Source organism: Corticium candelabrum, chromosome 1 (genome assembly GCF_963422355.1).
Source record: "Corticium candelabrum chromosome 1, ooCorCand1.1, whole genome shotgun sequence".
Classification (NCBI taxonomy): domain Eukaryota; kingdom Metazoa; phylum Porifera; class Homoscleromorpha; order Homosclerophorida; family Plakinidae; genus Corticium; species Corticium candelabrum.
Window position 1 is genome coordinate 6,058,733 of NC_085085.1, and position 25,739 is coordinate 6,084,471.

At 45.2% G+C, this 25,739-nt stretch overlaps 1 protein-coding gene across 1 annotated transcript; it reads left to right on the forward strand.

Annotated features, from left to right (window-relative positions):
- Positions 1 to 6,816: 6,816 nt before the first annotated feature.
- Positions 6,817 to 8,268, forward strand: LOC134191863 (uncharacterized). The gene has a single exon (XM_062660497.1). The coding sequence runs from the start codon at positions 6,820 to 6,822 to the stop codon at positions 8,266 to 8,268; it is 1,449 nt and encodes a 482-aa protein (XP_062516481.1). The 5' UTR covers positions 6,817 to 6,819.
- The last annotated feature ends 17,471 nt before the right edge of the window (positions 8,269 to 25,739 follow it).

Genomic DNA, 25,739 nt, shown 5'->3' on the forward strand with positions numbered 1-25,739 from the left:
AGTTGCAGTACCATTAGATGTGTTGATGCAAATCGTGAAATATGTAAATATAGGCTGTGAAGGATGTAACAGTTGCTGTTGCACAGGAGGAGATGGCCAATGCAGCAAGACAAGTCCGCGTCAATAAAGAGCCTGTGGTTGTTGTTCCTGATTCTGGTACTAAAGTTTATGTGACGTTTCAACACAAACATAACGTGCTGATATTTTTGTAATTTAAACAGAAAATTCGTACGGATAGTGACGATACCTCTGATGGTGAAGGTTTTTTGGGCTTTGATATGGTAGAGGGTCTGGTGGACATTGCTGTGTCCTATGATGGATCATGGCAGCGACGTGGACTCCAGTCTCTTTACAGTTTCGAGGCTTGCATTGCTTCAGACAATGGGAAGGTTTTGCACTACAGTATATCCAGTCCAAGTTCTGCTCTGCGTGCCAGTCTCACGGCACCTGGGATCCGACATGAGAGCTGTATAAGCAATGGAAACAAGACAATGCTGCTAAGTGCGCAATCAACGTCTCGGGTACTGTTGAATGTAACTACAATGACAACACTGTTTATTTTATCCCGATATATTATTACCTAGGCTCTTCAGGTAGCATGGAAATGCTCATGAAGTTGTTATTATGTGGAACAGATCCATAGCCCTCCACAGTCTATGATATGTTACTTTCATTGGTGATGGTGACTCATCCTCATTCAAGAGTGTCGTGGAGAGTGCTCCATATGGTGACGTTCGAGTAACCAAGAGCGACTGCATTGGGCACATCCAGAAGAGAATGGGCAGTGGATTGCGGGATTGCAATGTGCTGGTAAGAACAAGGATGTCGAGTGTGTCTTGATGACTGGGATGATAGCTAAATAATTTTTAGGGCGTGGGCTCACTCTGAATATAATCAACAAGATCCAAAACTATTATGGCCAAGCCCGCACATTCATCTTTCATTTACCCCAACACAAATTTTTTAAGTCGTGGATTGGGTGATCTGTGGGGTAGTCGCTTGTGTCGTAGAGATCGGCATGTTTGACCATGTCTGCGTACACGTCTTCGGTCTGTATCTCAAGTAGCAGACTATCTGTGTTTGTGTACAGCAACTCCCATCGAATCTCCGTACTTCTTCTTCAGCTGCATGGTTGTAGTAGAAGTCGCGGACATCGATTGTCTCGAGAGTTCAATTAATTAATTAAGAACGCTCATATACCCACGTATATACGTAGACGGGTTGGTTCAACAAGATCCTTTTCTTGTTTATGTGGAGTGCGGCGAGCCCATTCTCAAAGATAACGCTGCGCTCGAATGATGGGTCCGGCTACCAGCTTGCACAATCTGTTCTCCTCACACGATCGTACTAGTTTAACGTCTTGACGATTTCTTAGATTTTACATCGTCTTGCCAAAGACCAAGTTGTTGAGGAGTTTGAATGGATCTCTCTCAAAGTTGCAGGTGGTCCGTTTACGACGCTCGGTGTTCTTGTGGATGTAGGAGGCCATCCAAGGAGATTGATCGAATCGAAGTACATGGTGGATCTTGGTCAGCTTCATACAGAGAGACAAGTACAGTTGTAGGTTCCTATAGTTGAGAACGTACTTGTTCTTGTTTTTGAGATTGGGTATCAACTTCCCTACTTCATTCGATTCTCCCCCATAAAATGTACCCTGAAATATGTGTCGTTGGTAGTCCGACATTCATTCTTTGGGAACCTCCAGACGTTCGAGCGGGCGCTAGCGGATAGGCGTTGTGTTTGTGGTGTAAGTTTGATGGGTACTCTAAATCGACTTCTAGTATGTATCCCTTGTCGGTTTTGTCTGGATGATCTAGTATCGTTTGTATGCTCGGTGGATCCACCCACTCAAATCCTCCCGTGGGTAGAGGTTGTGACATCGCCCATGCATCCGTATAGGTTGTTCGCATCTACATGCTGAATGTACATGATGGGCTTGTCGGAATTGTGGCCTTTGACACGAGGATTGTTAGCTTTGGCGTATCGTCGAGGGACCACCGATATACCACCTCGCATACGTTTCTAGACGAATATATAGATGCAGGTCGTAGTCGGTCAAGAGTTCGAGCTCTACTCCCGAGTGTTTCAACACACATCCCACGAAAGCCCTGGACTTGTGTATTAGTGAGCTGGATCGATTCGGTAAGTCTCCATGCATACAGGTCTTTATAAAGTTTTCGATGACGTCGACTATTAGTAGTAGTACATCCGTACGCAAATACAAATCGGGACAGTCGCCCATGGTCTTACATCCAAAGATCGACCATACCTTCTGCGCGTTGTCGTAATCTCCGTCGGTGATACCTTCATAGTTAAATGCGCTGTAGAATGCATCTCTAGGTGGTAGTTTGGGTTCGTGGAATCGTGCCCAATCGTCCATGTGCTCGTACGGATATACGCCTTTCCTCAAGAGTAGATTGCACTTTTCGTCGTCGGGCTCGTATTCTCTGGTTATGTGCATAGTTGTGAGATCCTGTGCTTTGACCAATCTGTCGAGTGAGGCTAACAGGTACTGAACGCTGTCAATAAATCGTAGCTGCTCAAGAGAGAACGAGATGTACTTTTCTGTGTTGTTGGGAATACAGTTGACGTTGCCTTGCACCTTAGAGATGGCTTGTATCAGTAGATGACTGTCGTATCCGCGAAGATTGTGGAAGACCGCGGGAATGGCTGTGGACAATCGCAGCTGGAGATTGCAAGCATTGTGTGCTGCACCTCGATATCGTTCCGTAATGTGACACTGCTCGCAGACGCAATCCCAATGGTTTTTCATAATGAGAGACTTGTCGCAGATGTAGCAGGTACCGTGTCCTCCTCGCCTTTGTTTTTAAGTTTCGCCTTGGGTCCGATGATGGTGGAAGACTGGAAGTCGGATTTCTTGTGTTCGGCTCCTTTCTGTTTGCCCGTGTTCATGTCGAAATAAATCATCGATGGCGTGGCGTCTCTATAAGTGTCTACGACCAGACGTTTATCACAGATGTGGCAGTCTTTCGCATTCTTGTGGTTTAGCCAATCTTGTGTCGTCATCTAGATCAATAGGTTTGATTTGATATCTTTGATCTTGGCTTCTTCTCTTCGCCGACACGCTAGGAAGTGTTGAGTAGCATTGGGTCGGTCCTCTGTAGACGACGGGTTGTTGAGTTTGTCCGTCGCAGCGCACGACGATGTAAGAGAATTAGACCACAAGCTTCATGATGAGCTGTCTTCTGGGTGTTGATTTTGATGGGATCACATGCGGGTCCTTCGATTTTGTTGATGAGAGACTCAAAGTCTACATAGATGACGTAAGAGACTTTGAGTTGGTTTTGGTAATTCTGGAACAGTTATCTCTACTCGGATGGCGCAATGTTCAATACCTCGACAGTTGGGTTTGTGTTAATTGTTCGAGAAGGTCTTGTCGTTTGTATCCGTGTAGACAGCTAGCGTGCGCAGAAGAACCTACGATGAGTATCCTTGCTTTGATCGTTGAGTAGGCGGTTGAGGTTTTTAATCCAGTGTAGTGTTGCTTGAGTTCTTTGCTGATGAGAAGGAGGTTGATTATGATGGGTGAATCAGACTTGGATACTCTGAGTGGACACCTTTGTCCCATCCGAAGACATTAATAGCGAGTTTGGGGTTTTGCTTTTAACGAGATCGATATGTTTGATGGGAGTTGGTTCTTGAATACCATCCCAACATACAGTCCATCGTCTGTCGGGTATTTGCTGGGTCGATTGGTGTGGTCGCGTGCGGGAAAGAGTGCCGAACGTTGAGCCCATCGTAAACAACTGTCGTCTTTGTTTTTGATGTTGACGAAGGCCTTTTAATTGTTTTGCACTTCCTTTGGTAGTGGGAAATAGGAGCCGCCATGGATCGGTTGGTACAGTGCAATGTGGAGTTAAAATCGTGTGATGCCATCCACTGTCCATCCGCTTCCTTCGTTGCTGAACCCTTTCATGCAGCGTTTCCAGCATGTGTTGGAATCCTCTGTCCAACGATCCTGGGATCTTGTCAGCTGTGAGAAGAGGTTTCGTTTTACTTATGACTGTGGGTTCATTCCATTTGTCGAGTCCTTCTGACGTCGTTTGTAAAGATGAACATCTAGAACTAGTTGGAATTTCACACCGTTTAGTGATAGGATCTCCTCGACAAGCTTGTGATGAGTTTGTAAACACATTCGCCAAAAAGGCTTGAGGGTCGTGTTGATCTTGTGATACATTCATCTGCCAACCTCGGAGAAAATTACCTACAGCGTGTACGTGTTTCCACATTTTGGTGTGTTCACGCGTTTAGCGGGGATTGGTTTCATATGTAGAGTAACTTTTACACGTGGAGCACGTGAAGCTAGATTGGGCTTCACACGTGGAGAAGAAGTAGGTTTCACACGTGGAGAAGCATAGCCTCGTCCCCAGACTCACGTGAGCCTGGCAGTGTCCGGTTCCCGTATGACACTTTCAGCCTCGTGTACGTGAGTCTGGACTCACCGAGCCTACATCACACACTTACTTCACTAGGTGTCAACCAACGTCCTTGGCACCCCACGTGACTAAACACTACCTATGTCACAAACCCAATTAGCTCATATCTATCTAATGTGTCACCCAGCAGATTGCGTATCATGTCAAGCCTCCAAACAGCGCACGGTGATTCTCCACAGTAAGTGATTCATCAATTTCACGCTCTCCAAATTCTCGAGACGACTTCAGCATGTGGTATAGACTGGCGAGCCTTCCAAGTATACGTAGTTACAGCTAGCGATCCGGACTTCGCGTTTAGTTCACTTGTTGTTTCGTCGATCATCACGCAGCTATCTGCACGGCATGGCCCTTGCTAGTGCGCAGACTCTTGTAAAGGCCAGTAAGGCGAGCAATGGCAACGAGAGACATTGACGTGGAATTGAAGTCCGCTCATCGTGTTTTCAATTATGATGACTTTCTGGAGGGTAAACTTGAAACCTCCAGGACCATCCTAAGGGGGAAAGACATCTTAATTTGTCAATATAAACAACGAGCAAACTACACGCGAAGTCCGGATCGCTGTGACTTGGCAGGCTAACCAGTCTATACGAGTAGGACAATAGCGTGAATACACTCACCATGCTGAAGTCGTCTTGAGAATTTGCAGAGCGTGAACTTGATGAATCACTCACCGTGGAGAATCACCATGCGAGGCTTGGCGTGATACACAATCTTCTGGGTGACACATTAGACAGATACAAGCTAATTGAGTTTGTGACGTAGGTAGTATTTAGTTATGTGGAGTGTCAAGGCTATGACGTGGGGTGACACTTGGTGAAGTAAGTGTGTGAAAGTAGGCGCGGTGAGTCCAGGATTCACGGAAGGCCGAAAGTGTCATACGGGAACCGGACACTGCCAGGCTCACGTGAGTCTGGGGACGAGGTTAAAGAAGCACGTAAAATTGGTAAATCAACTTGATCCTCAGACTGTTGTGCCGTAGATGACTCAGTGGCAGCGATATACTCTCGTCGTACAGCTCAGGAGCAATCAATCCTTTAGATAAAAGATTATTGAATCGCTTGATCGACGTTTCCATCGTTCTATATATATATATATATATATATATATATATATATATATATATATATATATATATATTCAACAGGCTGTCAGGAATAACCTGTGGGGCTTTGTTCGACTTTCCCTTTTTGCCAAGGCAGTTTTGAGAATACCATCTCGTGGGGGCAGGAAGAAAAGGCGTGTGGTGAGTGCTTGCCTAATATCTCGAATGAAACAGTGGCAATCTGGAGATCTTGTTTCTTTGTGGATCGAGGCTAGAAGAGCGGCTTCTGGTCGTGTTTTCAATAAAACTGGATCGTCGTTGGCTCAAAGGAACGTACGTCACGCCTTATTTTTGAGCAGAGAAGGCAGATATGCAGATGCTATGCGGTCATTGAGCTCCAATGGTTGCGCCCCCTCTCACGATCAGAAGGCCTTCGAAGAACTCCATCATAGGCATCCGTTCAACCCACCTCCCACCTGGTCTGTCGATATTCCTTCACCTTTATGTGTCACTTCAGTTTCAGTTTTAGAGGCTTTGAAAGCATTTCCTCGAGCCTCTAGTCCTGGGTTCTCCAAGCTTCGTGCGCAACACCTTCTTGAGGCAGTCCTGGGTTCATCCACACCATCTGCGCAAGATTGCCTTGAGAGTTTGACTAGATGGGTCAATCTGGCCTTGTCAGGAAACATGGACAGACGAATAGCACCATGGCTCACAGGAGCCCCACTAACAGCTTTATACAAGAAGCAGGAAGGTGGAGGTATAAGGCCAATTGCCGTGGGAGAAACACTTCGCCGGTTGATTGGTCGTGTATGCTGTTCAGCCGTGAAATCTAAGCTTCCAGATATTTTCTTGCCATATGGCCAGGTAGGTGTGGGCATCCCAGGTGGTCTCGAGGCAGCGGTACATTCACTTTCCAGCTTTATTGACACTTTTGGAGATGATCCCAACTTATGCTGCCTCAAACTGGATATGTCCAATGCTTTCAACAATTGTGACCGTACTACTTTTCTGCGACGTCTTCACAGAGAGCTTCCTGAGCTTTTTGGATGGGTGCAGTGGAGCTATCACAAACCCGCAGAACTTCGTTTTGGCAACCGAAAACTCACTTCTTCTACTGGTGTTCAGCAAGGCGACCCTCTGGGTCCTTTGCTTTTTTCCTTGGTCATTCTAGATTTAGTTGATGAAATTGGGCCATTAAATGACATCAACTTAAAGTTGTGGTACCTAGATGATGGAAATTTTGTTGGACATCGTTGCAAGGTAGCCTCACTCCTAGAGCAGATGAAATCTAAAGGGTCTAGATATGGTCTTCAGCTGAACATGTCCAAGTGTGAGATATTCTGGCCTTCTGGAAACCAGTCCTTTCCGGAATTTCCGTCAGATGTGGAACGCGTCGTCGACACAAAGGGTGGTGCTGATTTTCTGGGCTCTCCTCTCTGGGGATCTGAGGTCTTTTTCAATACTAGCCTTTCAACTCGTATTGACAAAATCTGGGAAAGTCAACAACGCCTGCAAGATATTGAAGATCCTCAGGTAGAATTACTTTTACTGAGATCATGTCTGTCTTTGTGCAAACTAAACCACATACTCAGGACGGTTCCACCTGACAAAGTCCTTGGCCAACTTCAATCTTTTGACATCAACTTACGGAAGACTCTGGAATCAATAGTAGATTGTTCCTTATCAGAAAGCTCATGGCAACAAGCTACACTCCCCATTCGCCTGGGGGGCTTGGGTTTGAGGGAAGCTTCTCGATGTCACCCCGCAGCCTATCTTTCCAGTTGTAACTCTTCTCGTCACTTGGCATCTTACCTTCTATCCATGAGCAGCCAGTGGAACATGTCATATTCCGATGAGGGCCAGGCGATTGTGTTTCCAGGGGAGTCTACGGCCCAAGATTTTTTGCAACTCCTTTTACCAGATAACAACCACAAAATTGATTCCACCAGTCAGCATCAGTTGCAACTTCGGTTGGACTCTGCTTTATGGTCTTCACTCAAAGAATCGGCGAGCATAAGGGATCGAGCTCGACTGAATACCATTTCTGGTCAACACACTGGGGCATGGCTACGGGCAATACCGAACCCGAATCTCGGCCTTTCCATGCCCAAAAGAGAGTTTAGTGTGGCACTACGGATATGGTTGGGTATCCCCATTTTCCCTTCCCCAAACTCCAAACGCTGCCCTTGTGGTAACATTATTGATAAGTTTGGTGACCATCTATTGGGATGTAACCAAGGACAGAGTTTGACAACGAAACGTCATGATGCTCTATGCGAAGTGGTGTACAACGCACTGCTTACAGATGATTCTCGTTGTCGTCGGGAGGCAAGATGTAGCAGTAGCAACCAAACAAGACCAGGAGATGTTTATCATCCAGATTTCGAGCGCGGTTTGCCTGCCTACTTTGACTTATCGGTACGAAGTTCCTTACAACCGTCTTTTCTCACTCAAGCAGCAAGTCATCCAGGTGCAGCATCTGATGCAGGAGAGATGGAAAAGGACGAACGACATCACCTGAATGTGTCCAGCACAGGCAGCCTTTTTCATCCGCTAGTAGTAGAGACTCTGGGTCTCTGGACAGCTGCTAGCCTTCAAGTGCTCAAGATCATAGCACGTAGAGCTTCGTTTAAACATAATGTTTCAATTAGCCAGTCTGTTTGTCATTTTCATCAGCAACTCTCTACTAGACTGTGGTGTAGCAACGCTAAAATGATACTAGCTAGATGTAGTTTAGATGGTACTGCTAGTCCCCTATGGGACCTATAATATAATATATGTGTATATATATATATATATATATATATATATATATATATATATATATATGTATGTATATACTGTAGAATTCATTTCTATAACAGGGCATCAAAGATAGCTGACAATCACCGCTATACTGCAACACTTGCATGTTGTAATCGCTGGCAGCTATACCGCTGCATGTCATCAAGTCCATCCATTAGTGCGGAAAAGAAATTCACTAGTAGGTGTCTGTTCTGTGACGGAGGACCGCAAAGCAAAAGGCTGGGAAGAACAAACGAAAATTTGACATTAATTAAGAAAGCTGCATAACGGTTTATGCACAAGGCTGCTGAAATCAAAGGAGACGCTAGGATTGCACTTCTCACTCGCACAGTGACCGACTTCGTTGCATGCGTGAAAATTGCTACTACCTGCAGTACCATGAAAGCTGTCGTTCTAATTACACGCACAAGCACAAAGTGGATGCAATACTTATAGCTAAGACAACCTCATGAGGAGCTGCATGTAGCAGAGGACTTGGATGTACACATGTGATTGCTTTCAGAAACTTGGCAACCAACGCGATTGCAGCACGGCTCAATGCACCAGTGAGCTTTCACCGTCCTGCGAATTGTGTGGTACTAAGGAGACAGAAGAAGCAACAATAATGGCTCGACTCCTATTCAGAAGACGGCTAAGAATTATTGTTACCCTGGCATGCATACGTACTGTCTAATTACAACATGTTCCCTAAGCCACGCCCGTATAACGCGCCAGGCCGCATAGATTTACGGCGGTGGCACGTGCGTCTATAACATTAAGTATACAATTGCCTTACCTATACGACCTTCTATTTGCTTTGTTACCTACAGAACTTGACCAACAGCCGCTCCAAAAATGCTTTCAGCGTTTTGTAAGTACGTATATACCCGTATAACCACCACTTGCCACCCGAGAAGATGGGCGCATTATTAGTTATTATTTCAGCAACTGACAACTTTCGCGAGTGGCAAAATTTTAAATTTTGTTGGTAAGTATTTTGGCTAACATTTACCGTCAAAAAACCTTCTTTGGCGAGATGGGGGCAATGAAAGATGATGATGATGATGACGATAACGACGACGGCGACGATGATGGTGATGGTGGTGGTTTATTTCGCACCAAAGGTACAGTACCCATAAAAGGTAAAATACGAAAATAAAAGAGAAGAAAAAAGTTAACTATTGAATGAGTCGATTTCTAGGAGTCTTTTAGACTATAATTGGCCGATGAACAGTAAGGTGTTATCTACGGTAGTTGTGTTACGCATACGTGGGTTTTACTAACTGTTCTGTCCTTTTATTGCTGTTCACACAACATGGTTGACACGCGCGTACACTGACAGCTAGGTCGTGGATTCTGAACCAAACAGACGAGCAGAATACTTCTACACACCAATGGAACAAGACGAGGAAGTTGAAGAGACGAATCCTCCTCTTCAAGCAGAGGGAGCGGCCGTCCAGCATTCTATAGCATACGCCTGCCATGAGGTCCACGTTCCATCTGGGAGGCATCGAACACCCACAAACTCTCCAGCCCAAGGGCAATCTCGCTTAAAACTGGAGAGAATGGAGGCAATTTGGTCGTCCCATGAGATCGTCACACGTCTCCGAGACGAACCTAGCGAAATCCGCGTCGCAACGTTTATCACATGTATCGGACAACGAGGATTACAAATATACAACTCTCTGCCCTTCCGATCGAGACAACGAGGAGAAGCAGAAACGGTCACGTGTTCTTGCGATATTTGAAGAACATTGTATTGGCGAAAGTAACGTGACAGACAAAGGACTTCAGTTTTCATCTGAAGACATCCAACGTTTCGCAGCTGAATAGGAATTTTCACATATCACCAGCAGTCCGGGTTATCCGCAAGCAAATGAGAAAGCCGAAAGCGCCGTAAAATCAATAAAAAAATGCTGAAAAGAGTACAAAAAGCAGATTCAGATCCCTTGCTTGCTTAGTTAGCCCTTTGTAATACTCCAGTGGAAGGTCGCCAGGCACCTCCAGCCCGGTTGCTAGACAGTCGCCGCTGTATGACACTCTTACCTATTGCTGCTCAGCTCTTACAACCAGCAGTATAGTCTCAATTGCTCAAGAGGGGTTGAAAGTCAATAAATTAAGCTAAGCAAGCCAAGCAATACAACAAGCAAGCTAGAGATCTACCACATCTGATCATAAGTGTTTGTGATACCATCAGAATGCACCCTATGAAGAGGCAATCGCAATGGAAAAAAAGAAGTTGTGGTCAATGTTCTTCCACATCGAGCTTATGAAGTAGATGTCTATAGAATCAGACAAGCTGCTACGCCAAAACAGACGACAACTACGATAATCTCAGGAATAATTCAGACAGCACAAGAACCACAGTCTTAATAAGCAGATCAAACTACATCTTCTAATCTGGACTTCTCATTACTATCTATTGTAACTGTCTCAACATCAAGGTCAGGCACCCAGGTTCGAGAAAACACATCGAAGCCCTCTTCTGTGCTTGTTGTACAAGACAATGCAAAGCATCAGACAAGACTGACTCACAAGTCGACTCAACCAACACTCAGTCGATCTATACTCAAGCAACTATGGACAAATCGTCTACAAATCAGTCAGAGATGGTGTACACACAAGAAATGGGAGAGCAATTTATAAACCCAAATACTTGGATGATAACATTTCGTAATTAGTAAGATATTTGTTTGTTGATGAGTTGTGTTGTTACTCCCTAGAGACTTCGTCTTAGCACACAAAAGGGGGCATATGTGGTACGATTTGCGACGCACCAATTTTGCACCTGTTCTGACGTTACAGTGATTCCAATGTGACTTCCATATTTTGCGTGGTTTCCATACATGCATGTCGATTTACGATGCAAAAAATATATCAAGCTTTCTGGAGTCAGTGATTCCATCGTGACTCCCATAGATTTCGCGTGATTCGATTCCTTATGCGGGACTTTAGTGCTATTGCATGGTTTTTAGTCATTGTAGATGCTTAACTTAGAGAGAGAACACGTGTAACTTGTGGCCTTTACATGTGCGGGTCAAGTAACAGTACATGGAAACAGGAGTATACAGATACAACTGCCCGAACCATTTGATTCTAGGGTATTAACAATATGGGATGTCAGCTAGTCTAGATTAGTTAGAAGGTTCTTTAGGTTTCTTAGAGGAACATGTATTATTAGCAGCAACGACTTAATACAAGCCTCTTGCAACGAGTAGTTTACTTACTTTGTTGTAAAATATGGTGCTTTTAAATGACAGTCGCGTATTTCGAGTAAACGCAAGTGTCGTCTAGGTGATAGACAAGAGCACAAACAATAACAAATATTTAATTAAATTGATTGTGAATAAAGGCAATGTTTAGCAATCGTGCAATAAAAATACACTTGAAACCAAAGAATCATCTAGTTTGATGTTATCATCTACATCAACAATTAATCGTCACATGTAACTGACATACCGATCATAATATGTATATATAGCGCTACACTACTAAGCTGATACAGCAGCACTACAAGCAGCACAATTAACGCACGCATAAGAATGAAGTTATCAATTGCTAAGAAAATTGATCAGTTGATTTCATCTGCCGACTTACACTTTGGCTACCAAACCCTCTTTTTCTCCGTCTTGTCTTTTACAGCATTGCTTACAAAGACGGATAAGAGAATATAAAATGCCTACTGCTACCATGACGACGGAAAAAATGCCGAATGAACCTCCCAAATCAGCGAGAAACAGAGACCAGTTACGCAAATGAAATGTGGTTATGGTCGTCACTTCAAAATTTAGAAAGAAAAAGTCTATTGTAACAGATGGTGCATTCGTTTGTGTACCAGTATAGTGATCCAGCAAGCCAGAACGGGTAACCTCCGTTTTGTAGATGCTTTCCTTAGATCGAGGTATTTCTTTATAACTTGATGTCGTTGCCCTTCTTTCGACTCTCAGCTGCACTAAATAATATCGTTGGGATTCCAGTATTTGCCACTGCTTAATATTTCGAAGATCAGGCAATGGTGTAGAAAGCGAACTCTTCAAAAACATAAACGCTCCCTTCCAAGGAGCGTAAAGAGAAGAATGATTGCCAACGTCCACTGCAATGCGCAGTGCGTTATCCGTTTTTTGAGCTATTAGTCCATCGTAGACTATGCAGGTGCGGTTGAGCACAGTGAGAGTTTGAAATGGTTGGCTAGGCTTGCATGGATGAGTCTCCGATTTGAAAATAATGGGGAAAAACTTGCAATCAATGTGCTTTGGATAATCTGGAGACACATCTTGTTTGACGTTGTTGCAAATGTAAATTTTAGGAAATGGAAGGGTATGTTCAGTGCGGACTTCGTATTGCCGTATTTTTCTGGTAAATAGGTCGTCATGAAGGTACTGCACGCCCACAAAAATGCCAACACAGATCGCAACTGTAACAGCCAACCAGAAGCGAATTGTCCACACTAAATTCTCACACTTTCCCGACTTAGTCTTTGGATCTTCTTCCACTGTGGGGTATTGTGGATTACCGAGAGCTGCGCTAACAACACCTGTGCAAATATTTACTATTAATTTCTAAATGAGAAAACTAAGTTTAAAAACTTAACTACTATTAAATACAGAAAACACGGCCTTGTCCTACATCTAGTATCATAAATGTAATGTAGTGTGATCGTAATACGTATACACATACGCACGCACGCACGCACGCACGCACGCACGCACGCACGCGCGCGCGCGCACACACACACACACACACACATATTATATATATAAGTACAGTGTGTTGTAGTCTAGTGTATTGCAGACATAAGAGCGTGTTAATTTAACACCGACATCTGAACTACTATGATTAGGACAACATTAGCGCAAACGAGTTCACACCGCTAATCATGATTAGTAAGTTACGTGGGTCTCTACAGTTTTATCCGTCATATCCGGCAAGAACACGCGCAGACTGTGTTTTGAAGAGGGAGACAGTTTGTTTGCTTTCTCTGGCAGCTTTTTTGGGAACGACACTTCGACATGAAGTTGTCAGTTGTATGTAGGCATGCGCAGGGAATAAGTCCGGGACGCGGTAGAGTCTTTTGGTACAATTAAGTCAAGTTTTGATCTAGAGCGCATTCCTTTAATCTCCACAAGCTAATCCAGTGTGTTAGAAGTGCGAAAAGGATCAATCTTGTTCTTTTGTATGTCTTTGCCTGCATTCTGTGTTTTTTTGTTGTTTGACGACACGGCCGGGTATGTTCAAGGTTGCTACTGACTCCTCGGCTTCATTTCCGCGCGCATGGCCACGCCTATCTGCACATAAACTAATCCACCTTTTTCGCTGGATTAGTTTGTGGAGCTTGGGTGAGCTTAACCTGATTAGTCTGTAAAGATAAAGAAACGCGGTACAAACTCAACCGGATTAGGTTGTGAAGCTAATAAGGGAATGCACCCCTAGGCTCGAGTGTCCAGTACTGTAGGTCGTCTCTCCCTCCTGGAGGAGAAAGACGTACGTGTACCCGCTGGAGACATTCGCCACTCAAAGAAAACCGCCATGCAGCTCTCTATCCTCCAATCAGGATCTCACACGTTTGATTAATGCATGTTTGTGCATGCACGTGCATCCATGATAACTATATATGGCGCGTGATACGTGCCAAATTAGGAACAATCGCGCATCATGGGTACGTAGGAGTTTTTCTATCAGGGGGTTTGTCTATCAGGGGTAGGCGTTTTGTGCATCAGGGGTAGGGTTTTGTGCATCAGGGGTAGGGTTTTGTGCATCAGGGGTAGGGTTTTGTGCATCAGGGTCGGAGGTCTTGTGCATCAGGGGTAGGGGTTTGTGTCGCCCCGTCTAACTATTTAATTATCTAGCGTGCGCGCAAGAAAGTGGTCTGATTATTTGCAACTGTAGCCACATTATAAAAGTAAAAAATTACAATTCAGACACATTGAAAAGCATATTACTTGCGCTTTCGAATGAAACAATTTTTGTAACTATTGCTAATTGTTTGGGTACGTGTTATCGACTTCCTGTCAACGCTACTCTTGGGGCGCGTTCGATTGACCTCTTCTGGAAGAGGCTGGAAGAGACTGGAAGAAACTTGCAAAATACTTACTGGAAACGTTTTACTAGATCAAGCAAACAAAGCAGTGCGTCCATCCGGTATTCGTCCGTCGGCCCTACTTGCGCAGTTTGGCGGGAAATAAAGATGATTGGCAACGTTTTCCACTAGCCTCGCCCCAGACGCAGTGTAGATTGCTTCTGCTAGAATTAGCTCGAAAACCAAATTTTCGAAAGTTCTAGTTGTATTCGCGCAGATTGCGGGACCGATCGAGCTACTACAGTATTTCTCGCGCAATTATCCGATTGGGGCAACCAATATTATCTGCTTTAGACAACCAATTATCCGGTTGGTGCAACCAATTATCCGGCTCAGTCAATCAATCATCCGATTGTGGCAACCAATTATCCGACTCGTTACTTATTTTAATTAGGAGCAGTGTAGTTATAGAAGCGCTGTTTACAGGAATACATGTAAGAACGTACTGACCGATGCTGTCGCCATTGCTGCTGCGCCAGTAAACAAGGTTATCTTGTTTTCGCTATCAATTAATCGCGGAGAAAACCATTAGTAATTCTCTGGTAACTAATTCATCGCTCACCAGCGCGGATTACCACACAGAGAAATGGCGCAGTTGCAGCGAGGGTCCGACTCTTGTCACAGCAAGACGGCAACTTCTGCTAGATTTTTGTCCTGACGCACTAGAGGACTTTAACAAGTGCTTTATGCCTTAACGGGCTTTCTAGCTAGCATATACTCGCCGCTAAAGTAAGCTGCACATGCAAGCAAGATTATAAAGAGAATATGTACTGTAGAACTCAGAAGAATTAACAACCATGTTATTCAAACACACTTTAATGGGTAAAGTACAAGTTACATTCTACAGTATAATTAAGTAGCTCAAATTCTCTAGCTCGATCCCGAGGCTATTGTGCTCGAATTTGTTTCAGATTCTGAAAATCGGATGAGGGCGCGAAGCTGAGAGTGTCGGTGGTGCAGTGGTCCTTTCTCTCAAGTCAATGAGATTGATCCGAAAAGAAAGAAGGCAGAGCTGCTCAGTTGCGGCGCTGAAGCTCTATCTTCACATTCACATGTGTAATAGCTAGCTTTCCTACCATGCTATCAATCTGCATCAGAGAGAGTTTTGACTGCATGTAACCCAAAGCACTGAACAACTACCCAGCGAAGCAAAGTGAGAGTCTCATTCGCGAAGTGTACAGCTTGTCAGAGCGAGATCGGATAATTGGTTGCCCAATCGGATAATTGATTGGCCGAGTCGGATAATTGGTTGAACCAATCGGATAATGGTTGTCTGAAACGGATACTGGTTACCCCAATCGGATAATTGGTTGACTAGGTTTACAATATGACGCTGATGACGCCCGCGAGGACGCTCGCGGGAAGACGCCTAGTAAGTGTCAAAATGCTGAAGCTGACGCTGTACCATTTACAATATCATTGATGAGCGTCAGCGGCGAGCCACTACGGGCATGCTCATCATAATTGTATACAAAAGTCTGTAATTTGGTTTTCATTTCCTGAGTTTCTCCCTCACCAAGCTGTCGCGGAGACGCTTCCACATTGTTTGGCAGCCTGCTGCTGGGAGCCCAGTTATTGCGATACGTTTTTCCAAGCGTTTTTATTGCGCTTCTTATCTCTAAGCTACCGTGACTTGATTTTCCGCAAGCAGCCGTACCCACACGTATACACTTTCGGTAGGCTTCTCTTCCATAGCTTACTTCCGGTTTCTCTGACTTGTCGACAAAAGGCACGTGCTTCCGGTAGACGCTAGAGCACTTCTGGTTTGAAAGCTAAAGCTGAACTTGAATCATGCAACTCTAGCGTCGGCGACGCTGACGACGCTGACGACGCTCACGACGCTGATGACGCTCGTGACGCAACGTGCGAGTGTTTACAATATGACGTCTGCCTGAGCGTCGTCGCTAGCGTCCTCACCAGCGTCCTCGCTAGCGTCGCGAGCGTCGCCAAGGTCATATTGTAAACCTAGCTTGAGTCGGATACTTGGTTGCCACAACCGGATAATTGGCCGACTGAGTCGAATACTTGGTTGCCCTAACTGGATAATTGCGCGGGAAATACTGTAGTAGCCTTGCAAGCCGCTTGCAATTCTGGCGATCGGGACTGACCGCTTGATTGACCAGTTTCAACTTGCATGCCGTTACTCTGCTGCCTGTTGCAACAAAGAAGCAACCCTCATAGTAAGTTCCTGCTGATCCATCGACCAGTACAGTACTGTAGCTGCTGTAGCACTATCTCTAACGTGTATCTGTTAGAAAACAAGTTTTCGTATTAGCAGGGGCCCATATTAAATTGCGCGAGAAATTTGGCATGCAAATATCAAGGCCAATCCGACATTTTGCAGTGACGTTATTAAATTAGGCGTAAAGATGCACAAAACCTCTCCCCCTGATGCACAAAACCTCTACCTCTCACACACAAACACCACCCTGATTAACAAAACCCCTACTCCTGATGCACAAAAACCCCACCCCTAATAGACAATACCCTATCCCTGATGCACAAAACCCATAGTGCTCACGCACAAAACCCCTACTCTTGATACACAAGCCCCTACTCTTGATACACAAGCCCCTACCTCTGATGCACAAAACCCTACCCTGATACACAAACCGCTACCCCTAATACACAAAACCCCTACCCTTGATACACAAAACCCTACCCCTGATGCACAAAACCCCTACCCCTGATGCACAAACCCCTACCCCTGATACACAAAACCCCTACCCCTCATGCACAAAACCGCTACCTCTAATAGACAAAACTCCTACCCTGATAGACAAAACCTTTATCCCTGATGCACAAAACCCCTACCTATGATGCATGAAAACCCTACCCCTAATGCACAAAGTCCCGTCCATACCCCTAATAGACAAACCCTACCCCTGATGTACAAATACCCCACCCCATGATGCACAAATTCCTACTCCTGATAAGCAAAACCTACCCCGATGCACAAACCCTCTACTCCATGATGCACACTCCTACCCCTGATACACAAAATCCCTACCCGTGATGCACAAAACCCCTACCCCTGATACACAAAAACGCCTACCCCTGATACACAAAAACCCTACCCCTGATGCACGAAACCCCTACCCTGATGCGCAATTATTCCTATTTTGGGACGTATCACGCTGATAGCAATACAAGTCACTATTGGCTCTCTGCTAATGCAATTTGAACCGAGTAGTCAATTCGTCATGCCCGGCCTCTGATATCACAGTTCGTTACCGTTTGAGCTACACCTGTATGCATGTTGTCTTCTGAATCTTTATCTTCCCTTTCTTACTTCGAGGAATTGGCAGCGCATGCAAAACAATTTCTAGTAGCTAAGGTGCCGTGTGTTGCATGCAATGAACGAGTAGACTTTCTCAACGCAGTGCAACGTGCAGGGCTATATGATGAGCGCGCGTGTTGCGGTCGACCTTTGGTTGACCTCTGTGGTAAGCTTTGAGTCTAACGAGAGACAGACAAAGAGAAGAGCTGGAAAGAGTCAACCTGTGGTTCATAGACTTGGATGGCACGTGTCGGTCTCGAGACTACAAGCACTTGCGTCGATCAGAAAGAAATTATATTAGCAAAGAGCCGATGGCTACGGGCATCCCTATCAAAAATGCACAAACATTGAAAAGCACTCTGATTGAAGGATAGAGCGTCGGTGGGTTTTTTGAGTGGCGAATGTCTACAAGCAGGTCTTTCTCCTGTTGGGGGAAGATGACCGGCTGGACACTCGAGCCTTGTTCCGATCTGACTGTATCCGCGCACATTCGCTCGGTGCATGCTATATGCATGACAGGAGATAGCTTCTCCCTTTCGACCTCCTACCCCGTTCGAGTTTGGAAACCCGGAGGAGTAGCCACAATGATACAAGCAATTTTCCCACTTTTGCGAGGTGACCGTCCTCACCGAGGAATCAGCAGCAGTACAAGTTTCGACGCTGATCTATACGATGGGGACAGAGAAGAGGAAGCATTCTCTTCGTTCTCTCTTTCGGAGGAACAGAAGAAGAGTTATGACGTTGTTGTACAGAAATTCGAAGCCTACTTTGCGAAACAAAGGAACGTCATATACGAAAGGGCCCGTTTCAACCAGTGAAAGCAGAGTGAATTAATGTGAGTCCGTAGACAATTTGTTACAACTTTACACACCCTGTCGGTGTTCTGCGGAAGGAGCTGATAAGAGATCGTCTAGTAGTGGGTCTCATATGCGCGCCTTTAAATGGTGCATACATATATATATATATATATATATATATATATATATATATATATATATATATATATCCCAAGGCAGAGCTGTCTGCTACTGGGCGCGTCCACTGGTGGCGGATAGTGGAACAGCCTTTAGATATAAAGGTTAGCTGCGATATAAGCAGGGTACTCCCTGACGAATAAGCAGTCGCGGACCAACAGCGGTAATGTTAGCAGAGCGTGAGTGAGTCTGGGGTGGCGCCTTTGTCTCAATGAAAAGCTCACAAAGCTTTATAACAACATTATGACATGGCGAGTACTGGCAGCCAATTAAAAAACGTCAGTGCCAAATGCAACTCAGTGGTGTGACAATCTACAGCTATAGGAGCATTAAGCCAATATGCTACTGTCTTTGTTTTGTAAGTTCTGCAAAATGTGACGGTAAATTTTGGAAGTCTGGTGTGGCTGGCATTCACAGTTACAGCAAGAATCAGGCACTCCAGCAGGGTAATGTGGCATACTTTTCTGGCAGTTGCACAGACCGAAACGTGCTTCTGGCAAGCCACTGCATCTTGTTCTGCTTTTCTACTTGTTGCTATTACTAGCCCCATTGGATAGAAGGCATTTCAAGACGAGAGAGTGGATCTGGGCATGCACATCCCTTATTCACTTTAATCTATTCCACGTGCAGGTTTCTCTTTTGTGTCGCTTTTTGTTTTTCTTGGAATTTTTCTTTTTCTGTTTCTTCCAAAGTCTCACGTTTTGAGTCATCACTGTTATCAGTGGACATGCCATCATCATCATATATATACAGTCCGCGTCAAAACTATTGACACATTTACGCTTGGAGACGTGGTCATGGGTAGAGTGAGCAGAAACGCATCCGTTTTTGCGTTAGTACGTTTTCTAGCTCTAGAAGAAGTATTGTGTATGCTCGTAGGTTCGCTAGATTTTTGGAAACACGTAAGTGCGCATCAGTAGCTTGTGTTATCCGTTCATTTTTTGATAGTATTTCCCCCGCTATCTACACAAAGGCGCATTCGGCTAGACATGCGTTCGACATATGGCGACAGATCACAAGGCGTGAGCAACTGCCACTCCGCCTGGATTGCGTCTTCAAGTTCGTACACGTTTTGAGGCCTACGAAGCTCAACACGCCGCTTAATGACCGCCCAGAGGTTTTCTATTGGCGCGAGATCTGGTGAGTTAGCGGGCCAATCGAGAACCGTGACGCCGTTGTCTTGTAGCCACCGCTGAGTTTGACGAGCTGTATGCGTAAGAGCATTGTCAAGCTGAAGACGTCATCCGTCTAGGTAAAGTGTATCAGCTGATTCGAGAAGACACTCTTCCAGAATGTCGATAAAAATGGCGGCTATCATGTTTGTCTTGAACGATTTCAAAACAGTTGTTCCGTGCGAGCTTATCCCACCCCATGCGTGGATTTTGGGGCCATGACGAGGAAGCGGATTGACTGGTTCAACAGCTGTTGGAACCCAAACATGGACGGCATTGCGGTACAACTGAAACGTGGTCTCAGCTGTGAAGATTGTTTTGCTCCAGTCATCAGCTGCATGGTCAGAGCACGAGACTTTGGCTGAGATGCGCGAATGTGTCTTCACGGGAGTGACGTCATTCTCCACGAATAGATCATGAAGTTTTAGGTGGGAAGAGTCTGAGATGTGGATGATGGAAAATGCGCAGTCTGAGACGAACGGTCGCGTCGGATTGCTTTGGGGGCTGACACTAACCTAAAATTAGATTGCTACGCGAATGTGTCTTCGCGGAAGTGCCGAGTATGCGGATGTGACGTGAGTGAACTGCTCTGCGCTTCATCTGCATTGATCGTCTGGATGCGCTAGCTGTAGTCGGAGTAAGCCGGCTGGGGCTCACGGTCTGCTGAAATGAGATGAGCTGGAGTTTGTTTGCTCAATCCGCTAACCGAGTTTGCGGATGTGACGTGCGTCCGTGTGTCACGGAAGGCACGTCTTCGTTACAGAATGGCGTACAACGATAGATTGCCACCGCCCAGATTGCCACCGCCCATAGGGGCGGGTAGTACTAGTCTATATAATAATACGCGAACGCTCGGAAACGCCCACTTCCGTCTGTCTGTCCACCTGTCCACATGTCTGTCTGTCTGTCCACATGTCCACATGTCTGTAACGGGCCGATCGACACGACGCCGGTCTCGGATCGTCGCGAAACGCGGTGGGCCGGTCGAAATCGCGAGTCCGAGACGAACGGTCGCGTCGGATTTCGCCTCGACCGCCTCCGACGGCCCGAGACGAGACTTTTTTTGGCAGCCTAAAATGAGATGCGCGGATGTGTCTTCGCGGAAGTGACGTCATTCTCCACGAATAGATCATGACGTTTTAGGTGGGAATAGTCTGAGCTGGGGATGCTGAAAAATGCGTAGTCTGAGACGAACGGTCGCGTCGGATTGCTTTGGGGGCTGAAATTAACCTAAAATTAGATTGCTACGCGATGTGTTTTCGCGGAAGTGGCGAGTATGCGAATGTGACGTGTGAGATACGCGGCCGGGAGATTGAGATGCGCGGGAGTTTGTTTATTCAATTGACCGAGTACGCGGTGGTGACGTGAACTGGTCCGCGCTTCATCTGCATTGATCGTCTGGATGCGCTATGCAGACAGGATGCCATGCAGATCGTCTGGATGTGCGTGCGTGCGTCCGTGTTTCACGGATGGTGCGTCTTCTTTGCAGAAGTAGCGTGCAATGATAGATTGCCTCCGTCCAGATTGCCACCGCCCATAGGGGCAAGTAGTAATAGTCCTATCTATATATATAAAGGAGAGGTGTCTGTCTGTCTCTTTGTCTGTCTGTCTGCCTGTCTGTTGGAGCGTTTCTCAAAGACGGCGAATCCGATCTCGACCGAATTTGGCTCGCGCACGCCGAATCCATTGGGGTCGAAAGTGAGACTGTGGTCGTCTTCCTGACTTCTCCACGACGACGCCATTTCCGGCCGATCGCACTCGCTTCCGCTCGCGCGCGAATATCTCTGGAACGGCGCATTGTATCTCCACCGAATTTAGACTGCCCGTTCCCGACGTCGGACGGTACGCGCCGAGCGTGTCGTTTATTGCGGGCGACGTCGGGAAAGAGAAGATACTTTTGCTAATATCCGGGTCTTGAAAAAATACGCCCACAGTCGTTTGCCAGTCTACGAGGGTCGAAGAGCTGCCGTGTTTGATGCACCTGTTCTCCGAAACGCTAGCGATGTCTTCGAAGAGACGACGTTCAACGGGACTGTCGAAATGACGAGAGTGGGTACGAGTCGTGACTTCGTTAGATATGGAGCTGCCGTGTTTGATGCACCTGTTCCCCGAAACGTCAGCAACGTCTTCGAAGAGACAACATTCAGCGGGACTGCCGAAAAGGCGAGAGTCGGCATTCGTGATATACGGGGAACGGATTACCGGGTAAGTATTGCACGTGACTACCAGATTCACGTCGAAATTATAGATGACAGGTTCGATACACCTGTTCTCCGCAACGGGACTGTCGAAATGGCTTCAACGAGATCAATAATCCAATCAACGGGATTTTTTAAAACTGGACACGTGTCAGATAGATGCCAATTTCGATACACCTGTTCCTCGCAATGGCAGCAACCTCCAAGTGGAAATGGTTTCAACCAATCACTAATCCAATCAACGGGATTTTGGAAACGGCAATTAAATGGGATATAACTATGAATGAGAATACTAAACGGTAAAAGCACTTACACTACGGCTAATTAGTGACAGTAAACGGTTACTGACAAAACATTACAGTCTACTGCGCCAAAACATTACAGTCTACTAGCTGCGCAATATCCGGGAGTGCTATACGATTGCAAGTGTCTAAGCGACATTTGTTGTTGTTTTTACAATGCCTCCAAACAGACGGTCTGGCTCAGGTTGCGCTGACAAGGGCATAAGTTAGTGTAATTGGTTTGTGCTGTGATTGGAACTTTTTTGCACAGGGATGATAACCAACACTCTAGAGCAGAGAGTTTAGAAATCTACAAAGATCTCTCTATACAAGCTGTACGTGACCTGGCTACACCCCCTCTGCCTCTCCAACCATCAAACGCATTTTTAGATACTTTCTTCTATAATCTCTACCTATAAAGGCGACCTGTCTGTCTGTTTGTGTGTCTGTCTGTACTGTCTGTCTGTCATTAATAGCAAACAGTGTCTGCAAATCAATAATTTGTGTGATTAAAATATTAGCCGGGTGTTGTCCCCGGCGAAGCCGGGCATTGGAGCTTGTACTATAATACGTGAACGCTCGGGAACGCCCACTTCCGTCTGTCTGTCCACCTGTCCACGTCTGTCTAATTTTCATATATTTTTATACATCAAACCTAATACAGGTGAAACTAAAGTAACAGCTAATGAACAACAAGTGTCACAACTACAATTACAATTACACAAATAACAAGTAGCATTAAAAAGCTCCCTTACAGGAATAGGAATTTGAACTTACATTTGACGATTGTAGCCCCCATCTCTGCTAAACATCTAGAAAACGAAGACCTTAGTTAGTTACATTTTAATACCACACACACACACACACACACACACACACACACACACACACACACACACACACACACACACACACACACACACACACACACACACACACACACACACACACACACACACACACACACACACACACACACACACACACACACACACACACACACACACACACACACACACACACACACACACACACACACACACACACACACACACACACACACACACACACACACACACACACACACACACACACACACACACACACACACACACACACACACACACACACACACACACACACACACACACACACACACACACACACACACACACACACACACACACACACACACACACACACACACACACACACACACACACACACACACACACACACACACACACACACACACACACACACACACACAGATTTCCTATAGTTTTTCGTAAACAGATTTAGAACTTCATCTATAAAATTCAGAATTCACCTGTGCAAGCTCGCCCACTCCCTTCTTAATTTGCTTTCTCTTTCACACAGTCTTCACTCCCTAATTCACCTACTCAACCGCCCACTAGAGTTTGTGCATGCATGTCTAGCACGACTCCAACTCAGCATCTCAACTGTGATGTTTACTAGTCAACAAATTTGCGAAGGTTATGGTCACATCTGCAGTCTACCACAAACGAATGCAATCAGACGGCACTAGGTTTGTGGTAAGAAAGACCTCTGAAACACAATACCATGTCCAATCATCATCTTCATTGCATCTGCGTTTGCACAGGCAAAGAATGGAGCTATACGTGTGTTTCAATACTGGAGGTGACAGCTGGGTGTCAGTTGGATTGCTTCTACTGTGCAAGAGTTTAAAATTAATATCAATAATATAGGTTGTTTATTAGCTCAAATCGATTCTGACAGTTTCTCTAGTAATAAACAAATTTCCAAAAAATTCACACGTTAAATGCTGCACAATACATGCATTTCAACAATCGGATTGCCTTCTTCAGAAATAGGAATTTTAGACCTTCCTATTCTGTCTGCAGCCTTCACAAACTAGTCCGTCAACGTTCACGAATAGATTCCCTTGGGTTCATACCTAACCTCCGCCTAGACGTAGTGTTACCGCTCGTATCGTTGTCTTTTTATCAACATCCCACTAATGGCTTTCAAATGCCAAAAAGGAAAACAGTTTGTGAACGAAGATTCTTTCACGCTTTATATCAGATGTGCAGAAACCCCAGCTTTGCAACCATGGAATTCGCTGAACCAAAAAACCTTTCTCGCCCCAGTAGCGTCGCTACTGCCCCCACCATTTTAGTATAAATAATAAGTGTTGCCATTCTGACACTAGGTATGGTCTTATAAAAGCAGCTGGCTTTCCCATGTTGGAGGTGAAACAACGATCGACTTTGTATGCTCATCCTGTTTTATAAGTCTGCTGCAAAAGTCCATGATAAATGAATGACCGGTTTAGTACATTTCCAGGTTCAACGATTTCCGTATATCGATTAGTAATAGCAGTACTTTCTTGCAATTAATTAAGAACCAAGTTATGTGTTTTTTCATACAGTACACGTAACAGATATCTAATAAACTTTAATTATATTATTGCATGGGCGTGGTTGGGTACGCAGTATGAGCCAGTTACAGCGCTTGTACAGGTCACGTGGAGGTAGAATATGATAATCCACCCACTGTGGTAACATTACAATAAAATATACCCTGGGTATATTTTAGAGTAAACATCAGGCTCATATACAATACACTAAATGTCATTAGTCTATTAGAATCTTTCCCTTATACAAACAAACTTTCACAAGCCATTCGCTACCAACCATACCACAACACACTTAGGGCAGTCACATAACACCTATTACATCTACTAATTACGTCAGCTTACAAGCACAAACAAGTTATTTATTGCTTGTTGCCCATGTAGAATGTAATGCTGCAATTTGAAAAGTGGAAGGGGAGTGCAGGTGTTGTTGCTTCACATGACCTGTCCCATTCAGCAGCATTACTGGGGTTGTTCTCCTTGTTGTCACTAGTGGGTGTTCGCTTCATGCATTTCTGGAAGCTTTCCCCAGTAGCCAAGATCTTGCTGACCGCAACTTTCCGTTTATTTGAAGCCTCCTGGTATGTTCTGAGGGTTTGCAGGCTCTGATGGCCGGTACGTTGAAAGTTGATGCAAATCCACGCCCATAAAATAAATTACATATTACATGGATATGTGCTGTTTATGGCATTATCGACACCTCGGCCTCAGCTCAATAATTGAACTCGCATCCGGCTCGGTCAATTATCTGTGTTTAGCGCCTTGTCTAACGTCAGATTGTCTTCAGCCAACAATTACGTTGAATGGCTTCCATGCTGAGACCACCCACAAACCGATCGCGTAGGGCTTCTGTTCAGGATTCCTTTAAGTCACAGTGTTCGCTGAGCTTACGGAGAGCCGCCACATAATCTCTGACCGATTCGCCCTGTTTCTCACTCTAGAATGGAACTTGAACAGCTCAGCCACAACGAGACGTTTCGGTTGGAAATGCTGTTCCAACATGGCTACTAGTTCAGCTGCAGCGTACGTCTTTTCCGACGGTTTCTAAGGATGCACTAAGTCTCTAGGCAAGGAATA